Below are 25,253 nucleotides of genomic sequence, written 5' to 3'. Positions count from 1 at the left end.
GATAATCAAATAGTAATTGTTAATGAAGAATTTATTCATTGTTTACATTTTCAATTCCTCAGGTTATACCCTAGTACTGAGAACTGAGCTCAGAAATCTCCTTTACCGATAATTTACTATGATTTTAGGTTTATAAATATACATTAAACTGGTTTCATTGTGTCTAATACTCTGCATTGTACCAAAATGTATGTGTAGCTCACAACACAATTTCTTAATGCAGTAAATAGTTCCCTCAGTTTAACTAAAGTGTGTCCTCTAATTATTCATTCATTACAGTCCCTCATCTGTGAGTGCTTTATTCTGATCTGAGTCTGAGTTTATTCCACACCAAATGCAAGGCTCAAACCCATCCTGAGAGCTTATGATATCTTCTGTTCTCAAAACTAGCCTAAACCAGAAATTTGTGATAAGAGACTAATGGGTGCTGTGAAGGTGCAGTGGATACTGAGTTTCACAAAAAATGTTTTGCCCAGATATAATACAACGTGTAGCTGCACATTCGAGTTTCAGTGACATTTTGAATTCCTCTTTCAGATATCTCTTCACATTTGGAAAATTTTCCATTACACTGCCTTCATAGCAATTCTCTCTTTAATGAGATATTAACAAATGAAGGGTTGATTAAATTATGAACTATGGGCATTTACAGACATCCCAAGTTGAAAAACTAAAACTGTATCGTTTGTTTGTGCTCTTGGCCACACATTCTGGATTTCAGGAGATTTTATCTGACTTGCGGGCATCAGGGAGCCGCATATAACACAGGAGACTCCTGGATCTTCTGGGAGACGCCAGAAGTGCAATAGAATTTTAAAATTGTGCTGCAGTAGGTGAATATTCATTCATTCATTGTCTGTAACTGCTTATCCAGTTCAGGGTCGCAGTGGTTCCAGAGCCTACCCGAATCACTGGGTGCAAGGCAGGAACACACCCTGGAGGGGGCGCCAGTCCTTCACAGGGCAACACACACTCACACCTATGGGCATTGCTGAGTCACTAATCCACCTAACAACATGTGTTTTTGGACTGTGGGAGGAAACCCACACATACACAGGGAGAACACACCAAACTCCTCACAGACAGTCACCCGGAGCGGGATTTGAACCCACAACGCCAGGCCCCTGGAGCTGTAACCGCTACCTGCGGCACCACCAGTAGATAAACATGAAATAAATAAATAGTACATTTTAAATAACGAAACAATATACAGATAAATTCATTATCACCTTTTTTGCTTATCCATTTCAGGGTCGGGGTTACAAATATAATAAAAATAATAAAATATGAAAGCCGCAATTAAATTAATGCTTTTCAATTCATGTATGGCAATAATAATTGAGCTAAAATCGTAAAAGGCAAAAACTGATTTGTGTTAGAATGATTCACCCCACGAGGAGGGATAATCTGTGCGAGAATCTGGCAACCGAGTCTGACGTCACGCGTCCTGCCCGGCTGTGCTGCAGAAGCATGGCGGCGGAGCTATGGAACAGAGTGGAGCTCCCGGTCCCCAGTGCCGCCTCGACCTCTGCGGTCAGCTTCAGCCCGGACACAGGTGCGGTTTGGGTGGTCTTACACAGGGGAGGTGTGGGTGGTCTTACACAGGGGAGAGTTTATAGAGTGGGTTTACACTTTGTTTATGTTGTGCACGTGGGTGGTCAAACAGCACGTCCACTGCTCTCCGCTACTGCAGCGTCCCGAGGAGGATTTCTTTATTTGGCCGGATAATGAGGACAGTCCGTTAGAAATCTCTCTCAGATCAGTTTACATTGGACAGGCTTGATTCTGGACTTAAAGGCTAAGCACCACTTAATGAACCTCCATGAATATTTCACGTTATTTTAGTTACTGACAGATATAAGTATGAATTAAAATGAAAATAGCAGCTTAATTTGCTTTAAAACTGACAATTTTATTAAATTGACGGAAAAACCCGAGCTCGCTACGGAAATTCTTGAACGCAACCGTGACGTCACTGGTGGACAACAGCTGAACAACGCCGCGGTAAAACACCGTTATGACTGACTGTTATGACAGTATCTAGCTAAATAACCAACATTATTCACGACAATAGCCTAGCAATAAGCTAAAGGATTCAATTATTCCTTGAATTAGTAAGAAATATCATGTTTTCTGACTATCAATAAACACAAGTTAGGAACTCAAATTCCACTGTATTTATTTGTTTGACACTTTCATAGAGCTGGTGCTTAGCCTTTAAGTCATCTGGCTAAACCGAGAAATCCTGCTGTTTTAATGGCGTCTTGCTAAAAACAAACCATTACAGGAAGTTAAATTAATCGGGAAACTACTTAATTTTCGGAATTCCCCATAATTCAGATGTAGTCACGTAAACAAATGCTTTTCAGTTCGTTTTAATGTGAAATTCTCGATTTCACATATTTGCTGTCTCGATGGGGTTTTTTTTTTTTGCAAATGGGACCAGGTGTTTATTCCATACTAAATGTTCAAAGTCAAAGCCTGTCAAAGTGCCCCTCACTAACATTCAACACAGTGTCCCTGCTCTCAGCTCCACTGACCGTACAGGAGCACTTTTTGTTTTTGAACTTACAAACTGTGGTCTATATGTTGCTCTGCATAGTTTGTTAACCCCCTTTCACCCTGTTTTTCAACGGTTGGGTCATTTTCAGGGCTTCAGGGACACTGTCATGGAGATGGTGCTGTGCTAATGTCTTTATTTCTTTTCTCTTTTGTTGAATATAGAAGCTCAGTTTGAGCTGTCACTGTGTCCCCTGGCTTTTCACTCTGTGTTTCGCCTTTCTTTTTTCAGCTAATATAATAAACACCCTCATATCTGACTGTGATGACGTGCTGAAGCTGCTGCAGAGCGGGGTTCTGAGGACGGAGATCAGAGTCCTGTATCGGATCCTTTATGTGGTGAACAACGGCCTCAGACAACACAAGCCTTTCAGGGCTATCAAGCAGGTGTGTGTTAGTGTGGGAGGGGGGTTGCGTCTGATGTGGGCATTATGGATGAGGATAGAGTTGGCTCATGATGTAAATTTTTCTGTCCACCTTAAATGATAAGTCAATTAAAATCTGATGCCTCATGGTATTTTCCATTCTACCTTAAATGCTGTATTAGTTACTGAGTCCTGATGAAGGTGAGTATGGATGTGCTGATATGTTTAAGGTGGAATGGGAAACTGAAATGTGCCAGATTCAGCTTGGTTATTGATGTTCTGCATCTGAAGCACTTGAAGCTGCCTTAAATCTTGTTTACTCACATTTAACAACATGATTTACATTATTTATGTGTGTGTGTGTGTGTGTGTGTGTGTGTGTGTGTGTGTGTGTGTGTGCTGCAGGTGCAGCAATGCGTTAAACGACTGGATGAAATGAAGCTGCAGGGAGTTTTACTGGACCTTCAGGGGCTGTGTCCCAATAAAACTCAGAGGTAAAGAGACTGTGTGTGTCTTCTGTGTGAACAGCACCAATCGCATTGAATTTAACTTTTTAAAATCAGATTTGGGCCACTTTCAATGTGAGGTATGAAATCTGATCCGTGGCAATGTGATTCTGTCTGAACGGCCAGATCGGAATTAGCGTGACTTTTACATCACTGCGAATGATCTGCGCGCTACGGTCCAAAACATTGTGTTTCATTTTGTGTAAAATACTGGGAAACAGAAAACACATGAAACTTTTTGATCCAGGGACCCGTCTTGAAAATAAACTCGTGGAAATGTGTATAAAGTGTTTTAATAAAAGGAACAGGAGAAGAGCTTATTCTAAGTAGTTCTACATCAGTTTTATGTTGTTCATATCGGTATGAAGCTCCATAAATGTGGATTATGGAAATATTTAACTCATTTTGTCGGCTCCTGTCTCCTTCTCTTTGGAGACGACGTGTCTGAGAGAGACCCAAGAAATTTGTGCTTAAAGTTAAAGCAACGTCAGTTCGTATTTTAACGTAGAACTAATTTGGAATAAAAATAACATATTTGAGGTGCAGTGGTGCACAGTGAAACACCAGTCCGGTATCATTCAGTTATTAAAGTGCTTTGTATGAAACCGAAGGACATTTAATTGTGTGCATGTGGCTCAGTTTAGGAGCGTGATCTGTTCAGACTGATGTCAGATGTAGGTCATATTATTTAGACAGTGTGAACGCAGCTTATAAAGCACCAAAACTGATTCATAGTTTAGACGTCAAAAGGCCTGTCACACCAGCCATTTTTGTTTGTCGATGTATTGTCCCAGATATTGGTGTCATTGGTTTTTGGGGCTATATACAACTCTTTAAAAAATGCTTATGCATAAATATTACCAAAAATCCAGCTAACTAGCTTCCTCAAGGTTTATATTTTCACCCAAACACACCACACAGATCCACAAAAATAAATAAATCAAACAAGTGTTCTGTCCTGACCTACGTTAGTCATGGACTGTTGTATCTGTTTGACGCCACTTTAATTAGAAATGGCTGTGATTTATTACTGTGTGAGATGTTGAGGTCTGACCCGGTGTAACCTCTGTGCAGGGAGATGGGAGTAGATGTTGGGTTCTGCAACGTACCCAGTCAGCCACTTCTGGAGTGGACCTGTCTCAAACTGCTGGGAGCGTCCAGTCTCCTGTGCCGGACCCTTGACCAGTGCACGAAAGCCTTCTCGTATCCTTTTCTGCGTTGTTAAATGTGATGGAGTGAGTGGATGAGTGAGGGGCTCTTCTTCTGTCTCTTGGGGCCTTGACTCTGTCTGACAGACTGACCAGACGGCACCTTCGCTTGGCCGAGTTCATCCTCCTCAACCTGGTGATCGTGAGCATGCTCAGTCGACTCTGGTCAGTTCAAAACCCTGAGCGTGTCCTCTTCTCTAGAGGAGAACATTACAAATGCATTATTCAGGCTTTTCAAGGTTCATTATTCAGACTTTAATCCTATATTAGGCATCCGCATCAAAGAAGGCAAGGACAACATAGTGCTTTTAGGCAGAATGTTCTTCTTATATTAAGGACGTGAGGCTTTGTTACACACAATGATGAAGGGGACAGGGATGACAACATATTAGACAGGTGAACTAAACTTTATCTGGTAATGTAATAAAAACAGTAAACACAACAAACAACGTTACATAAGCCTGCACTGTATTGGGAAAATACACACAAAGGGAAAATGTGTAAAAATGCATTATGACTTGTTTTACTCTTTAAATTTCATTAGGGGGCGTTTATGGGGCCTTTTCAAACATTAAGCACTCTTCTTTGAAGGCGAGATCAAATGTGTAAACACTAGATGGCAAAAAACAGTTTGTCAACTTAACCACACGGTTTAAAAACATGTCGTAATAGCATGTCACACAGGCTGGATGACTGCTTGTCAGTAGCATAGAGCTACAGAAAAGTCGCACTTCGGGGAGTCTGAAAAGGCCTCGCGAACGCCCCCTTGTGGCTGCGCTTTAGAGGACGATGCGGGTGAATTTTGTAAATTAAATTTTTAATAGAACTGTCCCTTTTTTACCTAGTATCGGCCCGCCAGTTCAGAGGGTTTGTTGTGTGCAGGGTGTTTTTCCGAGGAATCCTGAGAGCTCTCGTTCCCGTGTATCGGAAAACCGTGGAGCTTCTTCAGCTGGTGGCTCAGAGTTGTCCCATGGCCTTCCTCACTAGCTTCTCCCTCCCTCCTGACCTGGGGGTCTTCCTGAGCCCCGTTTACTCCCAGATGCTGAGCACGGCAAAGAAGACTTTTAGTAGCCAGATACCCTCTGTGCTCTTTGGGCTGTTTGAGGAGGAAAAGGAGAAGCAGGAGGATGGAGAGGAGCAGGAGATGATGCAGATGTTGGGCAGCGAAAAGATGGTGAAGTCCAGTGTGGATCTGGGGCAGGCCGTGTTACGCAGGAAGTTCAATTTCACCGGTAAGTTTGATTAGTGGATGAGGCTTGACAGTAGATGGTGGAACATTGCTGTGAGGATTTGATGGTATTGGAGGATTAGTGAGGTGCTGATGTAGGGTTATTGGTTTTGGATCCCAAACACCACTCCTGGCAAAGATCATGTGGCACTGCATGGAACTTGCTCCGCTCCGCAGGGCTCTGCTTTTTTGCTTTTCCATCAGGAAAATCTGATCCTGGTTCTTTTTTAGTCCCTGTTCTCTTCAGAGCGAGCCGAGTCAGGACTAAACCATGACGTGTAAACCTTGCAGAGCGCTGATTGTCCAGAGAGAGTCGTTGCTCTATCCCACGCAATGCAGACGACCAGCACTAACTCTCTATCTGTAAAAAAGTAGAAAATAGACTGTGGGTGGAGCTTTGGTAGCGGAGTATCGGTGGTGTAGTGTGAAGTGTATATGAGCTGTGTGCACTGCTGAAGAACCGTTTGAACAGTAGATGCACCACTACCTGGGATCACTCATTAAAATTTTACTGTCCTTCCTTCTTCTCCACGTTTCTGTAGGTTCTTCCTCAGGGTTGGACATAAAGTCCATGCTTCAGTGCACAGTCAATAAACAGGTAAGACGTGTGTATTCCTACCTTTTTTTATTTGAGTTCAAGTCAAGAAAGAGCACATATTATTCATTTTTTTAGAACATTCATTCATCCAACCTCTGTAAACTGGAGTCACTGGGCACAAGGCCTGAACACACCCTGGACAGGTGCACCACTGAGTCAGTCAGTCTCTCTCTCTCTCACTCTTATCCCCACCCCTGTGGACAGTTTCTCACACATACACAGTCACTCACCAAATCTTACTGAAAGGGGAACAAACCAGAAAAGAAACCAATTAACACATTAGTCACAATGTTTTTTCTTTTCTTTTCTCTGTTTAATACCATTTTCCTGACGCTGTAAAAGCAATAAATTGCTTTTTTAATGTGTTTAACGGCTGATTTGACTGAAAACATCATAAACTTAAAGGTGAACTGTGGAAGAGAACATATGGTTGTGTGTAAGATCTGGGGTTTTGTTTTTGGGGGGAGGTTTAAAATATTCATTCATTCATTATCTGTAACCCTTATCCAGTTCAGGGTCGCGGTGGGTCCAGAGCCTACCTGGAATCATTGGGCACAAGGCGGGAATACACCCTGGAGGGGGCGCCAGTCCTTCACAGGGCCACACAGACACACTCTCACAACTACGGACACTTTAGAATCGCCAATCCACCTACCAACGTGTGTTTTTGGACTGTGGGAGGAAACCGGAGCACCCGGAGGAAACCCACGCAGACACAGGGAGAACACACCAACTCCTCACAGACAGTCAACCGGAGCGGGAATCAAACCCACAACCTCCAGGCCCCTGGAGCTGTGTGACTGCGACACTACCTGCTGCGCCACCGTGCCGCCCGGGTTTAGAATATATTTCTTTCTAATATCTCTATCTAACATTTCAGGTGGAGTCAAATACTTCTGACCCTGCTGTCGTCCAGAAGAAGAGGACCTTCTTAAAGCTGCTAAGGACCATGACTTCTTTCAGTGAAATGAGCTTCCAGCTAAAGGAGATGATGGACTGGTGCAGAAGACGTAAACTAACGCAGGAGAGAAGAGTCCTGGCGTGTTTCCTGCTCCAGTGCCGGAGGAGGATGGGTTTGGACGCAGACGGAATCAGGTTCGGCTCTGAGTGTGTGATTAGATTGAAATTGATGGGGGAGTAAAGGAACAACATTGTTTATGGTATTTAACAATGAGTCGCTCTACCGTACCTAAAGGTCCTTGATTTTGAGGGTCCTCTCGAGTCTTTGAGCTGAGTGTGTAGTACTTAATATATCCCCCTACGAAACAGGACGACCCTTCAAGATCCTGATACATCGTCAGAACACAAATAAAACAGAGCAGTGCTTTAATCCCAGGCGACTAGCACTGCTCTGTAGCAGCTCTGCCCCAGTCTGCAGTGATATCAGAGGAGCTGCTGTTCTTTAGTTACATTTTGGGCCTCGTTCTCCTTCAGAAGAGTTCCACAATCAGATATTACCCCCCTCTCCTCAATCTTCTGTGATATGGAGCTCAGTTCAGATTCTTATAATGCACCTCCAGTTATAATCTTATAAAACCCCCAGTTCCACCTTAAATGGTGAAGCAATTACACTCTAGTGCTGGAGGCTGCTGTTACATTTAAGGTGAAACTGGACATTTTCAACTAACTACTGAGACATCAGCTCCTACTAGCGCTGTTTTCTGCTTGTTCTGAAGTACAGGGCCATAATCCACTGAAACCTCGTTAAACAAAGATAATACAATGGTGATGATGGTGTTTAAAGGAGAAAATACTGACAACTGTGGGTTGCACTGCACAGCATCTCGCCAGTGATTCACAATGCGTCATAACCCTCCGTTTGGAGCATGACTCTAAAAATCTCCATGTCGCCCTCACACTTCACCCCACCCCTCTATCCCAACAAGAACTAAGACCCCCCACCCCTCGGCACCATGGAGGAGAAGGGCTAAGTGGTAGGGACTAGAGGTGAAATGGGATTGTGCCAAAAAGAAAAGAGCCTTGAAACCCCTCCATGTTAATTTAGTTATTTTTTTTACTCCACAGGGTTCAGAAGACGCTCCGAATGTTTTGTGGAAGGATTCAGTGTCTGTTTTTTAAAGGAACACATTCCAAGCCACCTCCATCTTCTCTCTCTTTTCAAAGAAGGACTCAAAGCTGCTTCAGAAGTCGCTTCACAACGATTATGGCTCATTATGGAAGTGTGCGGAACCGATACAGAGTATCTAGAACACACACTTCATTTGCCAAAGACCCTTTCAAGGTGACTGTAAAATCATCAAAGAAAAACAGAAGGAAGGTGAAGGTTCCTAATTTTCAACAAGAATCCCAGAAGGAAGAGTGGAGAGGCGAGGCTTTACAGAGTCAAAGTGGGGGAAAAACAGAAGGACAGAAACCGCACAGTGTAAAGAACAGTGAGATTGATGACATCTTCTCGTCCATTGGGTTCTGAGTAGTTTAAGATGAAACTGCTCCTAGATGAAGATCAGTGTCTGCTCAGAATATTTACAAGTGTTACGGCATTCATTCATTGATCTTTTTAAGTGCTTAATCCTGATCAAGGTTGGGTTAAGTCCAGGGACTGCAAGAATCACTGGTTGCAATATAAGTGTGTGTGTGTGTGAGAAGAGTGTGTCTGTGAGAGAAGAGTGTGTGTGTCTGTGAGAGGTGTGTGTGTGTGTGTGTGTGTGTGAGAGAGAGAGAGAGAGATGCCCTGGCACCCTGTCCAGTGTGTTCTTTGCTTACACCCATGATTCAGATTAAATGAATGAATACTTGGGATGAACAGCTTTGTTTCATTGACCAAAGGTGTTTATATTTTAGCATTTTATTTTATTAATATGAACATTAAATAAACAATTAACAATGCTGTGTTTACAGTGCAAGATTTATTTTCATTTAACGTCATAAATATTAAAAATAGGTTCATGTTTCAAAATGCAGTACAGCAGTTTAGAAAAATGGCAATTAAAACATAAATATACTTAATTATAAACAAAACAATGCTCATTATTCATATCTTAAATATCCCAGATGTTCACTGGTGTCCACAGTCGTCTTTTGTCCTTCTAGGGTCCACACACACACTTCACTGTGTGTACAATGAAGCGGAAACTCATCTTGAAACTGGTGTTAAATAATACAGTAATAATCCCGTGATTTTGTTCGTTTTAAGGGCGCAGATTAGTGCTCAGTGGTGTGTGTCTCTGTCAAACTGTGTTTTGAACTCAGGTTGGGTGTAAAGGTTTTAGTACATGGAACATTTTCTGTGTGGCTTTGATGGCACTCAGCTAAGAGAATGAGGTCAGTTAGTGATGTTTAATTATTTTGTTCATTGTGAAGATGTAAATTAACACATTTACCCAGCTCCACAGCCTTGTGCTGAGGGATGTACACCCCTTGGCATTGGGCAATATGCAGCTGCTTCACAACACCCTGATCTGCTGGCTGTGTGTGTACACGTGTGAATTCACTTGTTATAAGGAAACATCTGGACATACCGTGTGCAAAGACACGTAATAAATAAAAAAAATATACTTGGACCTGCAGTTCATTCCTCCAGTCACAGAGGGGCAGTGCACCCGGCCAGTGTCTTTAAAAGAGCTCAGAGTTAGGGGGCAGGGTTAAAGGCGGACTCACAGCTGAGTCATTTTGCCTTTGTCGTTGTTTCCGTTCTCGTCGCACTCAAAGCCGCCATTGTCCAGGGCATAATCTGGCATTGTTTTACTGGAGATGATGGTGGCTGCTCCGTTCTCACTGTCCACCTCAGGACCACTCCGCCGACAGTGACGCTTATACAGCTGATAACCTGAAAACATTGAGACAGACTTACATTGGCTTTGTATAAAACACAGAAATCATGTACACTATTTTGGAGATACATGCATTTCTTTGGACGATACGTTGTTTATAATTTTTAAACACTGATTATGCTTTTCCACTGCATGGAAATGACATGACTCCACTGCCCAAATCTGGTTCTGGACCTGGAACCAGGTACGTTTTTCAGTCCCTGCTCGCTTACAGTTCCAACCGAGTCGAGGAGATACTGAATGTGACATGTAAACCCTGCAGAGCGCCAATTGGCCGGAGAGACCCGTCAATCTCCACAAAATGCAGAGCTCCAGCACAAACTCGCCACTTGTAAAATCTCTGAAGTTACAGCAGCTTTCACATTTGTTTTTATCCGACTCGTAACATTCCCCCCGAGGGGTTTTGAAGAAGTTCAAATGGTCCTTGGCAGTGGCCAATGAAACACGCGAATACACAATGAGTAAACAATGCCTGACTTTACCGCCAGCACGTTCCCGTGGATGATCCTAAAACATTTGGAACATTATCAGTCAGGCGTTCAGAGACGTATACAGGTAAAGAGGTGCACTGCAGCAGTCGAGTCTTTAAAAGACAAATTCATGAAATTCATCACAGCAGAAAACGCCAGCCCTTTAAAAATGCTACTCACTTGCGACCAACATGATGGCCAACACCAGCTGGAAGATGCTGTAGATCAAAGGGAAGGAGAACATGATCTCCAGCTCCTCAGGAGAGAACGAGAGCTGGACGATGGTGCTGCAGAGCTGAGAGTTCTGGAAACCTGTCTCCAGAGCAATGGTGCGGCATCTGACAACACACACACATGCCAGTTTTCAATAGGAATAAAGGGCTAAAGTCTGATATTTTTAGATCTGGAATCTGTAAGTGAATCATCACAATAATTCTGAAGCAGCTTCCTGCTCCAAAATCACACACATTGGTAGGTGGATTGGCGACTCAAATGTGTCCATAGGTGTGAATGAATGTGTGAGTGTGTGTTGCCCTTTGAAGGACTGGCGCCTCCTCCAGGGTGTGTTCCTGAACTGCGTCCAGTGATTGTGGGTAGGCTGTGGACCCGCTTCAACCCTGAATTGGATAAGCACTTACAGACAATGAATGAATGAATTATATGAAGAGATAAGAACTGAACATGTCATTATTCACTACAAAAGTGCACTATTTTGGGGTTCCACCATTTTGTAGTGGTGTCTGAAAAGAGTGCACTCAAATAATCCCACAATGCACTGCAAAAAGCAATGTACAACACATGTACACTAGTAGATAGCAATCACCCACATGAGGTTGTGTCCAAAATCATTCAGTTCCCTACAATAGTGCACTATATAGTGAATCATATAGGGAATAGGGAGTCATTCCGGACACTGACTGCTGTTTGGAGTTGTATATGAATGTCGTACCTGTGCCACGGTTGCCCCACGAACCGAGCGAGCAGAAAGCCCAGACCATAGCCAATGAGCGGATAAATGGCTCCGATGATCCAGAGAGAGGGAGAGATGGTCCAGGACGACTGATACAGAACACCCCCCACCACCGCGATGACCACGATCAGCAGGACGCCCATGACAGATCCCACCTACAGACAAGGAACAAACCCACTGAAACACTGTGTATGAGTATGTTTATGTTTCACACATAAAGTGGTTGGAGAATCAGAGCCCAGTGAAAACACACTCAACAAACTCTACAATTAAACAGTTCACACTATACCACTGTGAATGAGTTCAAACTTTAAAACCACGTGGAGTTCCCCTTTATCAGAGTTGATTTGATGTGTGTGGACACCAACTCACTTTCAGGATTTTTTTGGCCACTTTGGGCCACCGGTGTTTGACGAACATCCCCACACTGACTGGCACCAGCAAAGACACCAGAGTAATACCTGGAGGTCAGGAGGAACATTAGAAGAACATCAGAGAAATATCAGAGGAACATTTAAAAAAAACATCAGAAGAACATTAGAACAATGTCAGAACCACATCAAAGGAACATAATACAAGTGTCATTACAGGGCCTTAAAACAGTGTCACTGCAGCACTGAGAATGATCCACCACCTGAGAGTTGAAGAACAGGGGGAAGGGGCTAATAAAGTATGCAGAGCAAAAGCTGGACTGCATTCTGTATTTGTAGAAGACAGTACAAAAGTGCTCCTGTGTGGACAGTGAGTAAATTGGTTTCACGGTGTCGCAGTGGAATATGGGTGATTCTAGGGTGACCAGACGTCCTCTTTTACCTGGAAATGTCCTCATTTTTAGACTTAAAAAAGTGTCCGGGTGGATTTTCACAAACGAGCTTACATATAGTTTCGAGAAGTTTCGTTCACAAACTAGTCCCGCCCTCCCCTACTCCGATTGGTTCGCTTGAGTGAGAAGGGGGCGCGGTGAAGTAGCCTAAAATTTTCGGATTGGACGGTCTGACTGTAGAGCTACCGTTCCCTTTGACCCCCAACCCCCGAGGGTTTGGGCCAATCAGACGCGGAGAAATCTCGGCTTCTGAGTCAATTACAGTCAGAGCATCAGCTTCAAAAAAGTCCCGCTCGTCATCGAATGATGATGAGGACACATGGTATGACCTCTCGAAGGAAGATGAAGCCCCTCCTCAAATCGACTTTCAACCGAAGCGACCTCCAGGCCCCCAATGCATCAAAACGTCAGTCTACACACCCCTGCAGTTATTCCAGTTGTTTATGTCCACGACTGTGGTCAGTACGATTGTTCACAGCACTAACTCCTACGCAGAGAAGCAGGCGCAGGCTGGAAAAAAATTCAGTTGGGTTCTTGTGACATTGGAAGAGATGTATGGCTACACAGGCCTCGTCATATACACGGGTTTGAACGTCCTCAAAACTTTCAATGACTACTGGAGCAGGAAGAGTATTTACAGTTTGCCTTTTCCCACCTCGGTCATGTCCAAGAATCGTTTTCTGAGCATAACTTGGAATCTCCACCTTTGTGATCCCAAAAAATATGAGGAGAACCTGCAGAAAAAAGGAACCCTGGAATATGATCGACTCTTAGTGATAAAGCCGTTGTACACAGACATTTTATCCGCATGCCAGACTTACTTCCAACCCAACAGAGAGGTGTCTGTGGATGAACAGATGGTGGCTTCAGAGGCTCGTACCTGCCTTAAACAGTACGTGAAAAATAAACCGACAAAATGGGGCTACAAACTGTTTGTGCCCGCAGACTCTCTACTGGGTATACATGGAACTTTTTTGTGTACGAAGGCAAGATGGGTCTGAAGAGGAGCAAAGGGCTGAGTTTCAACTCTGTCACCAAACTTATGAATCACCCTATGCTTGGTAATGGTTACAAACTCTACGTGGACAATTTCCACACAAGCCCTAAGCTGTTTTTGGATATGTACGCTGCAAAAACTCTGGTGTGTGGCACTATCCGCATAAACAGGCTGGAATTTACGGAGGGGATGCGTCATGACATGCCCAGAAACGCACAGAGGGGCATGATCCGCTGGCACAGACGCGGCAAGCTGCTCTTCGTCGAGTGGATGGGCAGCAGAGAGGTGATCATGTGCAGCACCATACACAAGGCATACAGTGGGGACAAGGTGGAAAGGAGAGTGAAAGATGAGGAAGGCGTCTGAAAGGTGACGCATGTCCCGATCCCTTGCGCAGTCAACGATTACAATGAGAACATGGGGGGTCCTTCTCAAGACTATGAAGTGGTACAAGACCTTTTTTTACCACTTCATTGATGTCACTGTGGTGAACAGTTTCATTCTGCACTCAGAAATGGCAAAGGTGTCCGACCCAGACTCACACAGAAACAATTCAGAGAGATCCTTGTGACAGATTTGTCCACCCAGCGAGCTCAGCAACAGCCCACTAAAGGTGACGAGTGCTACCCTCTGTTCTTCTCAGAAGACCCTAGAATTGGTAGAAGGATCTGTGAACTGTGTAAGAAACAAGACAAAAAAATGAAAGCTCCTGCTGATTGCCAGGTGCCATTGTGTTTGATTCCAAAGCGCAACTGTTTCTTTCAATGGCACCACGAAGGGTTTCATGAAATGCTCTAATGACACCTTCCACTGCAGGTTTCATACACTACACCACACTACACTACTGGTCTCTGCTTTTACTACTTCTCAATCAGGTACATCTGGTCCTGGTCCTGAAAATGTTTTTTATTTATTTATTTATTTTATTTTATTTTATTTTTTAAGTCTCTGCTCTCTCGTGGTTCATAGCGAGCCAAGTCGGGACTAAACCATGACGTGTAAACGTTGCAAAGCTCTGATTGTCCAAAAAGAGTCATCACTCTACGCCACTTAACGCAGACGACCAGCACTAACTCTCCATCTGTAAAATCTCCAGCTACAGCAGAGATCACATTTGTTTTTATCTGATTCACAACAGCAGACGTAGTCTTTTGAAGAATCAGTGGATTGGTGGCTAATGAAAGAATCCAGCGAGAGCTGGACACTGCAACAAGAAAGGAACAAACTCTACTGATCTGTCTGAACTGATGACGGAGCTGTGTTCAGTCCCAAACAACAACAACACGCCAAGATACGATAAGTAAACAATGCTTAACGTTACCGCCGTCGTTGTTTTGGTTTCCAAGGTCCACTGCTCCCGTTAGAGACAGTGTTCTAGGGGCAACTTATATGTAGTTTTATCATTTTTATTCTAACATTCAAACATTCTTTTATACGTTTTTGTACTTATGATTTTGGAATCGTAAATATTCAACGAAAAGGACATGCCTCGACTCTTTAACACTGTATTTGAGTTATGCGCTGAATCGTGTGATATCCTTTCTGCTGAAAGTGATTCAACATTAACAAGGTGTTTGATGCTAAAGAAAATACTCGAGGTTGGTTTGGCACCGTGGAGAGATTTATGAACCAATTATGCGTAAAGGACACAGAACACCTAGTAAGTTCACTGTGGCTAAGTTTAAAGACAGAAGTGCACTTGGAGACGCCACGTGATCCACGTAACTGCAACATAAATCAAGTTAAACACTCACTCTCTGGTAAATGATTATATATAAGTTAATACATCTGTTCCACAGACTGAATCCCAGAGGGTGCCATCACAGTGAAATGAAGTGTGAAATATATGCCATTAACTCTGCAGTTAGAGAACATCCTCCTTCAGATTTGGCCGTGTTTACACAGACGGAAAATCAAAGAAATGCCCTGCAGTCTGTGTTAAGGTGGTATTGTTATTGGAGAGATAGCAGAGCATGCCTCACCAATGCTTTCATAGGGAATCTGGATGGTGTCCGCTGAGGTCCACACTGATGTGTAGATGAGGAGACAAAGGGGCATCATCCCCAAGGCCAGGATAGAGGAGCAGGTCGTCATGCTGATACTGCAGGAGACAAACAAGTAATATACAGGTATTAATCAGCATGAGGCAGGACGCCTGATTAAATCAAGACACACACACAATTCTACTCATAGGTTTCTAAAATCTTTCCCACTAAGTAACAGCAAGGACCAGCTTAAATCCCGTTAACCAGGGCTAAGCAGGGCTGTCCCTGTCCAAAGGAAACAGTCTCTTTACATTTAGTTACTTTAAAATTAATGAACAGTTCTGCTATCTCCTGTGAAGGTACAACATTGCAAATGCGTGTGTGCCATTCCTTCCCACTCGCACATTCACTCCAGTCGAGATTCAAACCCAGGACCCCGGAGTTCCATATCTAAGACTATATTACTATAACCTTCACTGTTAACACTCTTTTGAACGCTGGAGACGGAGGGGCTCTCACCTGAGGTCCATGTCTCCGTCGAGCCAGAAGGCGATGACGTTAGAGCTGGAGCCGCCCGGGCAGCAGCCCATGATCATGATGACCACGGCCTGGACGGGCAGCACCTGGAAGGCCAGCGAGAGCGCGAAGGCAGTGAAGGGCATAATGCCAAACTGGCACAGGAAGCCGATGAAAATGCCCCAGGGCCGGCGGATGTGTGCCCACAGCTTTGGGGCTTCCACGGTGCAGCCCATCGCAAACATCACCATGGCCAGCATGATGGTCAGCACCGTGCTGAGGATCAGGCTGAGGATGGCATTGAAGTTGCTCTCCGGGACCAAGCAGGACGTCCCAACACAGATGGTGGCATTGGGATGGCACGTGGGCTCTTCTGTCTCCATGGTGGTGGATATAATGAGGGAAAGACGGCTAGAAGAGTTTGATTAATCGACCAATGCCTTGATTAAACGTATATTCCAGAATAAGTTGGGGTTATGGAGAAGATCCTGATGTTGCAGCCCGTTTTTTTCTTCTGTTTCTCTCACTACTACTTCTCGGGTGATGAGACGTGCACAGAGACTTCTGACGGGTTCCTCAACTTTTAATACCTGCAAGGGCACATAAAATGAGTCAAAAAATGGATGAAAAATTAACCTGCAACAAACGTTTTTATGGGGTCAGCGTCCAAACACGTAGAGCATGTAAAGGTAGTAAGAAAATGCCATTGTTTCAGCTTTGGGTACAATAAATCCTGATTGCACTACCTTGTACTTTTATTACACCTTGGCATGCCCCTTTTACTACTTTTACCAAGGCATGGCAGTGCACCAACACCACTTTCATCACCACCATCATCCTCACCCACGTCCTCCTCCATCTCAGCCATTGTTTACCATGCTTACCTGCTGTGAGCGCCAGAACTGAACAGGGACTGTAAAAAAGACAATGGTCATTAACTGTAAAGCTCACGGATGGAGCTCAGCCACTGAACAAGGCTCACTCCTCAACTCAGAGGCTCAGTTAAAGTTTAAAAACCAAATTGCTGCAATGGGAGCTGGAGAAAGAAAGTGCAAAGTTCGGAAGTGGAGTTAAAACCACTGTAAAACATTGAACAGTAAAAAACATTTTCTGAAGACGTAGGAAGAGAACAGAGGAGGAAAAATAAACAAAACTTCAAAAATAATATAGATATCTAAAGAAGAAACTTGTCCAAACCACTTAACATTTAAAGCAACACTAGGTAAGATTTGGTGTTTTTGCTTCTAAGCTCCCTCTACAGTTGCAGAGTGGTTACCTACCCTCCTCCAAATTACATAGTTCAGTTTCTGTAACTTGAGTGTAACAATGACAGAGGCTCGATTCTCCCTATTACAGCGGAGTATCACAATGATTTTGAGGCTGTAATGTTAAGGTACAAATATTACCTAGTGTTGCTTTAAATCTTTTATGTTTGAGTGCCCTTTGTGCACATCATTCCACTCTGAGAAGAACATCTCACTGGGTCTGAAAGGACGTGGAGCAGGAGAAAATAAACACTCAGAGAAAAAGAAATAGACAGCATTTGAAGTATGTTCATTTTACACATGTTTTAATTGAGTATTGCAGGGTCTTGGGGGGGGGGGCATTCTCTGGGTCACTACCTTTGAGACGTGGGGTGCGTGAGTGACTGGGTGAGTATGGGTTTCCTCCCACAGTCCAAACACACACATTGGTAGGTGGATTGGCTGTGAAACTGTCCACAGGTGTGAGTGAGAGACCCTGTGTTTGAAGTGGTTACACAAAATGAATGAAACACAATTACCCACATCTACAGCACACATAAATAAAGTGGTTAAGGCCACACATTTTAATACACAACTACTGTTTATTTGCTGACTGTAACACATTTTTTGAGGGGGTGGGTGGTTAGCTCCGCCTATTCACGCTGAAGTTATAAGGGTGTTGTTGCCCCAGCTGTTTTATGAATGTCTGAGGTATGTACACAGCAGAGCAGCAGCTCAAATTTCACACGTTCAACATGATTCACACAAGAAGCATGAGTCCATCTCTAAAAAAAACACTCTGTCTATACACCCGTGGGCTTCATCTGCATCTGCTTTCATCATCATGCCATCACAAACATCCCTGCAGCTCATTCTCCTCGCAGACTGGTGGACTTCTGTCCTCCAGACCCCCAGAGCTCTGTGTTCAGGTTTTCTGTCGACACTTGAGCATCTCATGTGGGTTTGGAGCTCAGCTGTAGGTTTCTGGTCACATGCGCGATAAAGCATCTAAGGAGATGGACTCCTGAGAACTGTATAGAACTGGAGAGAGAGAGGGGGAAATGCCCATTATTACACATTCTCTGCAGGAAGCATCTGGATGAGCTTTTAAGTGGATCCTCACTTGTAAATTTTTATTCTAGAAATGCACTGACAAAAGGACATTTGAAGCAGCTGCACATGAGATTGTGTTTCCCATGTCCAGGATCAAGTGTGGGCTAGGAGGACTGCGTTGCGTGGAGTGATGGAACGCCCTCCACTAACACTGGGATGATGTGCTTATGTTCCACACATTGCCAAAGTGACAGTACTTAGGTTCTTAGCAGTTAGCTAATCGATCCAAAGAATCACTGGACTACATCACTTCGACAAGGGCACCATCAGAGTCTTTGAGTTACAATTACTGCGCCCTGGAACTCTCCCTTGTTTAGTGCATGTTCACATAAATGTGCGGATCTGGAGAACACCAACCCACACACTGTGAAACAAGACTTCCCGTCAGTTTTCTGTGCACTGTCTACATCAGAAAACACGGGATAAAACGAGCCATTCTCATCTGATCCTGCTCCGCTTCTGACCTCAAGAGCAGACATGTTAGTAATGCCCCGCCCCCTCGTCTGAGTCTGTCCAATCAGAGTGCTGGACCTGCTTTTATGCGATAGTACAAAGACAAGGTTAAAAGCAGCAAAACAGACAACGAGAAATAAGAGCACTGAGTAAGAACGGAGAAGAAAGAACCGAATGAACATTCTCCTCGCTCCTCACTGCTATGCGCTCAGGGTCGGGGTGAACAGTGAGCGGCTCATTATCATTTAAAGGAACAGGTGCTGAAAGCTGGCGTTCTGAACAGGGAACAGGGCTGTTTAGACAGGGAGAATGCTGCTGTGGGGCTTATGGGGTCTTGACCAAAGCAGGTCACAGATGTTTCATTAAGAAATATGTTCCACTGTGCAGAAAAGGGGCATACGACATTTTCACTTCAGTGCACTGTGCTGCATTAAAAAAGAAAATAATTACATATAATAACAGATATCAGATGATATGAGAGAGAAAAGAGAGTGATAAGATCCCTGACCATATCTCAGCACTCCAGTGCACTGTGTGCTACTGGTATACGACTCTGAAGTAGCAGGCTGGAATGTGTCTTATCACTTCTTTATCTGGCAAATATGACTTCCTGTATTCCCTACAGGGACACACCTCAGGCTTGGGGTTCCTGACCATGACCCTAGGATGACAAGCTGTGGTGTCAGAATGAGTGTGGGTATTTGTGCTATCATCCAATCTTATCTTATCACTGAGCTGACAGCTATCTGATCTCATTTACACTTTGTCATATCTCCCAGAGCTCTATCTCTGCCATAAAGAAGTAGCCAATAACAGGTTAGAGGTCAGTCGATGCGTATAACCCACAGAATTAATACACTTTAATTATGAAATACATATAGAAGTGTGTTTACGTCATACATTTGAAGAACTGTGCCACTTAGCACATTTCCTATAACTCAGAATGACCCCAGGGTCAGACATGCTACTGAGGATAACACTCAAGGTCAGCTTTAATGATCAGACCATGACACTTTAAGGCATCCTTGCTCATATTCCATGTTTTGTTGATAGGATAAATATAGGGATTATAAGGGCTTTTAGCAGCACAGTAAATGTAATGTGCTAAAGTTTGAATAGCCCTAGGGGGGACTGCACACAGGGGGATTTCTCCATTTTGCTAGACAACTTTGAGAAGACAACCACACAAATCCATGGTTTACTTATTTTGCAAACTCATAAATCCAGCATTGTGGAACAGCTCCTGGTCAAGTTACATTGAAGATACAGTGAACACACCTCTGCAGACTTTAAAGGCTCGGTTACTGTGCGTCTGAATAGTAAAACATATTTCTAATGAAGCAGGTTTGGTACCTTTCTATTTGCTGTTCAGAATTGAAGATTTTTATTTGTCACATGCTTTTGTAGCTGGAACGGAAGTGCAGTGAAATGTGGACGCTGCTGCTGCTCCAAAGAGGTAGAATCATTAAAACTAATATTTTCATAAACACAATTATAAAATTAAAAGATAAGTATGAAAAAAAAGAGTACAAAATACACGTAAAAACATATATGTACCATAAAGATAAGCCTGATTCTTGAATCATTCACGCAATATGGAAAAGCCAGAGATCTAAGCGCAGTTGATTAATCAGCTTCAGTGGAATATGGAGGAGATGCAGCCTATGTTTCTGTGCACATCGAAAAATAACAGTTTTGGACAGAAGCCCCATTAGAACAGATTTTTAGTGTTAGTGTCTGCTGCTGTTCTTATTGTTATGGCTGTTATTGATTATTGTTTACAGCAACTCAACTATGTTTTCAGGTTGTTAAACTGTTCCACTGAGGTTTAAAAGCTCTTGAACCAGACAGGGGTTTGATTGTGGTACTTTGATGAATGAAGGCTACTCTGTGTGTGTGTGTGTGTGTGTGTGTATACACGTGTTTCACACCTCACGATGAAGGGCTGAGCGTAGCAGGTGCTGGTCTGGTCTTTAATGAAGTCACGGAGTTGCAGAAGGAGTGTCAGCAGAGGCCCCTGACGAGTTCGGTCTATTTTTGTCACCACAAACTACAATGAGAAAGAGGCACTCAGTTAAGACTGCACTTTTCTCCTCAGCACACACTGACCACACAGCCCCTTTCCTCTCAGTGATTTCTGTTCAGTAGGGTGACCAGATCTGAGATGGCGAAAAAGAGGACACGAAAAAATGGTGAAAAAGAGGGGGGGGGGGTGAGGTCACGCCCCCTCGCTGCCGTTGTATGTTTATCTGAAGCTCTGTGTGCTTTTAGGCCCTTTACACCTTTATTTGTTACACAAAACATGGGAATTTCTTTTTTAATTCATCCGAGAACTTACATTTACGTTTCGGTAAAGCTTCTCCAGATGAGGGTGGGTACAGGAACTTTGCCTGACGTAAACAAGGACTACTGACGTGCAGACTGACCAATTAAATGTTTACAGAGAAGGTTATCGACCAATAACGGTAGCTCTAGAGCCAGACCGTCCAATCAGAAAATGTTAGGCTACTTCACCACGCCCCCTTCTCACTCAAGCGAACCAATCGGAGTAGGGGAGGGCGGGACTAGTTTGTGAACGAAACTTCTCGAAGTTCTGTGTAAGCTCTAGAAAAACAAAATCCCGGACGTTTGTGAAATTCCGGCCGGACATTTTTTAAGTCTAAAAACGAGGACATTTCCGGGTAAAAGAGGACGTCTGGTCACCCTATGTTCAGGATTAAAATGTTGATTCTCTTTGGTTAACCAACCAACCCCCATCTTGTCACCGGCGAATGACTCGTCCAGCTCCGCTAACCAGAACTCAAGTCTCTGAGCTTTTCTGTTGTTTGGTTCCAGCTTAAAACAACTCTTTGTTCCACAGCCTATTTGTGTTGGTAGAAATGAGTCAAACGGTTGAAAATCTGGTGCTTGAACAGGAACCAAACTTTTTTTACATGTTGGTGGAAGAGTGAAAACTGCAGGGAAAACATGATTCCAAACATGATTTGATACACGCTGGAGTAAGGCTTTTAGTCTTTTCCAAACATTATTAAAAGACACAGAGACACCAACAGCGACGCAAGGCCTACAGAAACGTAAAAGACTGAACCCATGAGGAAAACTGTTGTACATTGCTGCCCCCTGTGGGCCGTTAACAGCAGGTGCAGAACCAAAAGAGCCACTCACCACATACGGGATACCAAACTCTTCACACATCTCCACTGCAACCAGGTCCAGTTTCTGCAGTCCTGCCCCTCCGTCCACTAACAGAAACGTCCTCACAAGGCTGAGGAGAAAGGGAAGGCTTTACACTAGATTTTAGTACATTGCTGTAAGGTTTTGATAGCATTCTGCCATGTGAGAAGCAGAGAGGTAGTGTCCTGGTGCTTTACACCCTTCAAGCCAATGCATGATACTGACTCGTGTGCAGCTGCACTGGAGCGTCCTACTTGGGATACACGTTTCCACAGGGAATATAAAACCTGTGTTCACATGTATCTTAAAGGATCTGGATTCACTGATTATAAGAGACTCGTCTCTCACTTCTGTCTCTGCTGAAGATACGGCTCCACCATCTCCACAAAGTCCTTTGGAGCTCGGTATCCGTATCCAGGCATGTCCACCAGCGTGAAAGCCCTCCCCACAGTGAAGAAATTCAGCTTCTTTGTGTGACCCTACAGTTAGAACAAAGACAGAGTCAGAGGAGGAGAAACAGTGATTATAAAAACAAGAGGTATATTAAGGGCCTTAAAATGAGAAAAGTGGACGCAGTGGACATTTATAAACAATGATTAAATCATTCCTATAAAATCAAGCTTATAAATAACTAGACGTTTGTATTATATATTATTTTAATAAATATGTTTTTGTCAAAAGAGAGTCATGTCTGTATATATCTTGATACTGATCCGACAGCAGAGAATCCTATCCATTCACAGTGAAGTTACAGCTTTCTCAATGAGGTGCAGTAATGGCAGCCAATCAGAACATATGTCATTCACAAATATCAGCCTTTAAGAGCATATAAAACTTAATCGTGACACTTTTTGGTGCAACGGCTCTCGTAAATGTCATAAGAGAAAAATTCAGAATATGAACCCTTTTAAGGACTGATCTCCTCACCGGCGTTTTTGAGACACGTACTTCTACGTCTGGAGCAAGAGAGAACAAAGCTCGAATGAGAGAAGACTTCCCAACGTTACTCCTGCCTATGAAACACACCTGGTGCTCACACACACACAAAATAATATCAATATTCAGGCACAGGTAAAAATTATTATTCATGCTTTGATGAATCAGTGTTGGCTTGCTTTTATTATATGCTGTGTATTTTTGACCAAACTAAAATCAGCCATTTGCAAAAGTTTAAAAACACCCACTTAACAAATTTATTAAGCGGATTTAATATGCACTTTGTATTTGTGTTTTTTTCCCAGTACATTAAATTCAACAAATAAACAGTAAATGTTAATATCAGTAAATTTATATATTTATACACACACACACACAACTATAAATACACAGATTCCAAATCCATCAACTGCAGATTCATTATCTGTAACCCTTATCCAGTTCAGGGTTGCGGTGGGTCCAGAGTCTACCTGGAATCATTGGGCGCAAGGTGGGAATACACCCTGGAGGGGGCGCCAGTCCTTCACGGGGCAACACACACACTCACACATTCACTCACACACTCACACCTACGGACACTACGGAGTCACCAATCCACCTACCAACGTGTGTTTTTGGACTGTGGAAGGAAACTGGAGCACCCGGAGAACACACAAGTCACCCGGAGCGGGAATCGAACGCACAACTTCCAGGTCCCTGGAGCTGTGTGACTGCGACACACCTGCTGCACCACCGTGCCGCCCTAGATTCAATATATTTTAAAAATAATTTCCAAATTGATTAACGGACTATTATTAATTAATAGCGGCACGGTGGTGCAACAGGTAGTGTCGCAGTCACACAGCTCCAGGGACCTGGAAGTTGTGCGTTCGATTCCCGCTCCGGGTGACTGTCTGTGAGGAGTTGGTGTGTTCTCCCAGTGTCTGCGTGGGTTTCCTCCGGGTGCTCCAGTTTCCTCCCACAGTCCAAAAACACACGTTGGTAGGTGGATTGACGACTCAAAAGTGTCCGTAGGTGTGAGTGAATGTGTGTGTGTGTTGCCCTGTGAAGGACTGGCGCCCCCTCCAGGGTGTATTCCCGCCTTGTGCCCAATGATTCCAAGTAGGCTCTGGACCCACCGTGACCCTGAACTGGATAAGCGCTTACAGATAATGAATGAATGAATGAATGAATATTAATTAATAGTTATTGTGATGAGCAGTTAATATAATGAGAGCTCGGGTGATTTGTTCAGTGGGTGATAGAAAGATCTCATCCCTTTCCTGTATATACAACAAAACCCTCTCTCCCTCTCTACCTCCGGCTGCGCGAGCTGAGGCATATGTTCTATGTGGACGGCTGATGAAGAATAGACAATGTCATGTCTGGGTGAAGGTGTGAAGATTTTCTCTGCCATAAACAGCTCCTCCATGCTGGGCTGAAAGAGCCGGAAACATCCCTGATCGACCTGCCGCGAAAGGTGCGTCTCCAGCTCAGAGAACGGATACAGAAGACTCCTTCGCTTCCTTTCTGACAGCAGAACGGCATTCCTCAGAGAGGACAGCTGCTGGACTCTCCGTACAGAACGAGGTCCAGGTACAGAACACAGACCCAACAGAACTCGGCCAACCATGGTGGAGAACTGTGGAAAAAGTGAAGTATTGATGGTAAAACAAGTAACATTCTTGTAAAAAGATAAATAAATAAACACAGCACAAAAAGTAAGGAAATTTGTGTTTAGTAGATTATTATTATTATTTTTTTGTAACAATGCTTCTTGGCAATGAATCCTATACTGTTGAAAAGCCTGTTAATTTCCATATTAAATGGTGCCACGTTTGTAAGGAACATGCATTTGTGAGATGAGCAGCAGAGCTGAGTATGTGGGTTGTGCCCATGAAAAATTTATTTATATGTAATTCTGTGAATCATATTTTACAGTTTATTTGTACTGGATAAATTAAATATTGCACATTAAATAATTCAGGGCAATGACTGTTAAATCTCTTTCCCAAGCCTTGTTAAGTTTTCTCACGTCTTATTTAGTTCTAGAAGTATATATATAAAAGTAGCGTTTTAAAGAACCTGAGATAATGTGATTGGTTGCTCCTCGCCCCCGACTTACCCTCTCCGCGCTGGAGCTTAAGGCCAAAATCACAACATTCTTTTATTCTTAATGTTTCTCTTTACTCATTTAAACACGTCCAGAGAGGTCAAAACGTACCGCTGTGAGAAAAAAATAAAGGTTTTAGACAAATACAAACTGTAAACACCGGTGAAAACCCGGTGTACCACTCTAATAAATCCGGCAGGGAACCTTTGCGCAGAAGAAAGGTTC

General features: G+C 43.5%; 3 protein-coding genes across 5 annotated transcripts; 1 reads left to right on the top strand and 2 right to left on the bottom strand.

Moving 5' to 3' along the window:
* Positions 1-1,406: 1,406 nt before the first annotated feature.
* Positions 1,407-9,255, top strand: nepro (nucleolus and neural progenitor protein). The gene is made up of 9 exons (XM_066686760.1): positions 1,407-1,555; positions 2,792-2,946; positions 3,330-3,418; positions 4,505-4,633; positions 4,726-4,803; positions 5,521-5,870; positions 6,409-6,464; positions 7,345-7,559; positions 8,490-9,255. The coding sequence occupies exons 1-9, from the start codon at positions 1,471-1,473 to the stop codon at positions 8,893-8,895; spliced, it is 1,563 nt and encodes a 520-aa protein (XP_066542857.1). The 5' UTR covers positions 1,407-1,470; the 3' UTR covers positions 8,896-9,255.
* Positions 9,256-9,319: 64 nt separating this feature from the next.
* Positions 9,320-16,569, bottom strand: slc10a2 (solute carrier family 10 member 2). The gene is made up of 6 exons (XM_066686761.1): positions 16,020-16,569; positions 15,498-15,616; positions 12,068-12,156; positions 11,675-11,850; positions 10,906-11,063; positions 9,320-10,251 (listed from the first exon to the last, which is right to left on the bottom strand). The coding sequence occupies exons 1-6, from the start codon at positions 16,397-16,399 to the stop codon at positions 10,079-10,081; spliced, it is 1,095 nt and encodes a 364-aa protein (XP_066542858.1). The 5' UTR covers positions 16,400-16,569; the 3' UTR covers positions 9,320-10,078.
* Positions 16,505-25,201, bottom strand: gtpbp8 (GTP binding protein 8 (putative)). Of its 3 annotated transcripts, none has more exons than XM_066686764.1 (7): positions 25,041-25,201; positions 24,234-24,557; positions 22,928-23,026; positions 22,349-22,479; positions 21,992-22,091; positions 20,758-20,876; positions 16,505-16,606 (listed from the first exon to the last, which is right to left on the bottom strand). In XM_066686764.1, the coding sequence occupies exons 2-7, from the start codon at positions 24,546-24,548 to the stop codon at positions 16,600-16,602; spliced, it is 771 nt and encodes a 256-aa protein (XP_066542861.1). In that variant the 5' UTR covers positions 24,549-24,557; positions 25,041-25,201; the 3' UTR covers positions 16,505-16,599. The 3 variants fall into 3 exon arrangements, with proteins under 3 accessions (XP_066542861.1, XP_066542860.1, XP_066542859.1); XM_066686763.1 differs by lacking the exon at positions 16,505-16,606 and adding an exon at positions 17,604-18,301 and having other exon boundaries at positions 25,001-25,201; XM_066686762.1 differs by lacking the exon at positions 16,505-16,606 and adding an exon at positions 17,604-18,301.
* Between the last annotated feature and the right edge of the window lie 52 nt (positions 25,202-25,253).

This window comes from Hoplias malabaricus, chromosome 12, assembly GCF_029633855.1.
Source record: "Hoplias malabaricus isolate fHopMal1 chromosome 12, fHopMal1.hap1, whole genome shotgun sequence".
Taxonomy (NCBI): domain Eukaryota; kingdom Metazoa; phylum Chordata; class Actinopteri; order Characiformes; family Erythrinidae; genus Hoplias; species Hoplias malabaricus.
Note: the sequence above shows the minus strand (reverse complement) of the source record. Positions and strands in the feature narration are given on the sequence as shown.

What these genes read in the sequence shown, in the direction of transcription:
- nepro (XM_066686760.1), top strand. Translation starts at nt 1,471, where the DNA reads ATGGCGGCGGAGCTATGGAACAGAGTGGAGCTCCCGGTCCCCAGTGCC. An exon ending in CAGCTTCAGCCCGGACACAG is followed by an intron (nt 1,556 to 2,791) that starts GTGCGGTTTGGG and finishes TTCTTTTTTCAG; the next exon opens with CTAATATAATAAACACCCTC. An exon ending in TTGGACGCAGACGGAATCAG is followed by an intron (nt 7,560 to 8,489) that starts GTTCGGCTCTGA and finishes TTTACTCCACAG; the next exon opens with GGTTCAGAAGACGCTCCGAA.
- slc10a2 (XM_066686761.1), bottom strand. Translation starts at nt 16,399, where the DNA reads ATGGAGACAGAAGAGCCCACGTGCCATCCCAATGCCACCATCTGTGTT. An exon ending in GATTCCCTATGAAAGCATTG is followed by an intron (nt 12,157 to 15,497) that starts GTGAGGCATGCT and finishes CCTGACCTCCAG; the next exon opens with GTATTACTCTGGTGTCTTTG. An exon ending in GGCCATCATGTTGGTCGCAA is followed by an intron (nt 10,252 to 10,905) that starts GTGAGTAGCATT and finishes CAATGTTTTCAG; the next exon opens with GTTATCAGCTGTATAAGCGT.
- gtpbp8 (XM_066686763.1), bottom strand. Translation starts at nt 24,548, where the DNA reads ATGGTTGGCCGAGTTCTGTTGGGTCTGTGTTCTGTACCTGGACCTCGT. An exon ending in CTCAGCTCGCGCAGCCGGAG is followed by an intron (nt 23,027 to 24,233) that starts GTAGAGAGGGAG and finishes TGTGAGCACCAG; the next exon opens with GTGTGTTTCATAGGCAGGAG. An exon ending in TATCTTCAGCAGAGACAGAA is followed by an intron (nt 22,092 to 22,348) that starts GTGAGAGACGAG and finishes CTTTCTCCTCAG; the next exon opens with CCTTGTGAGGACGTTTCTGT.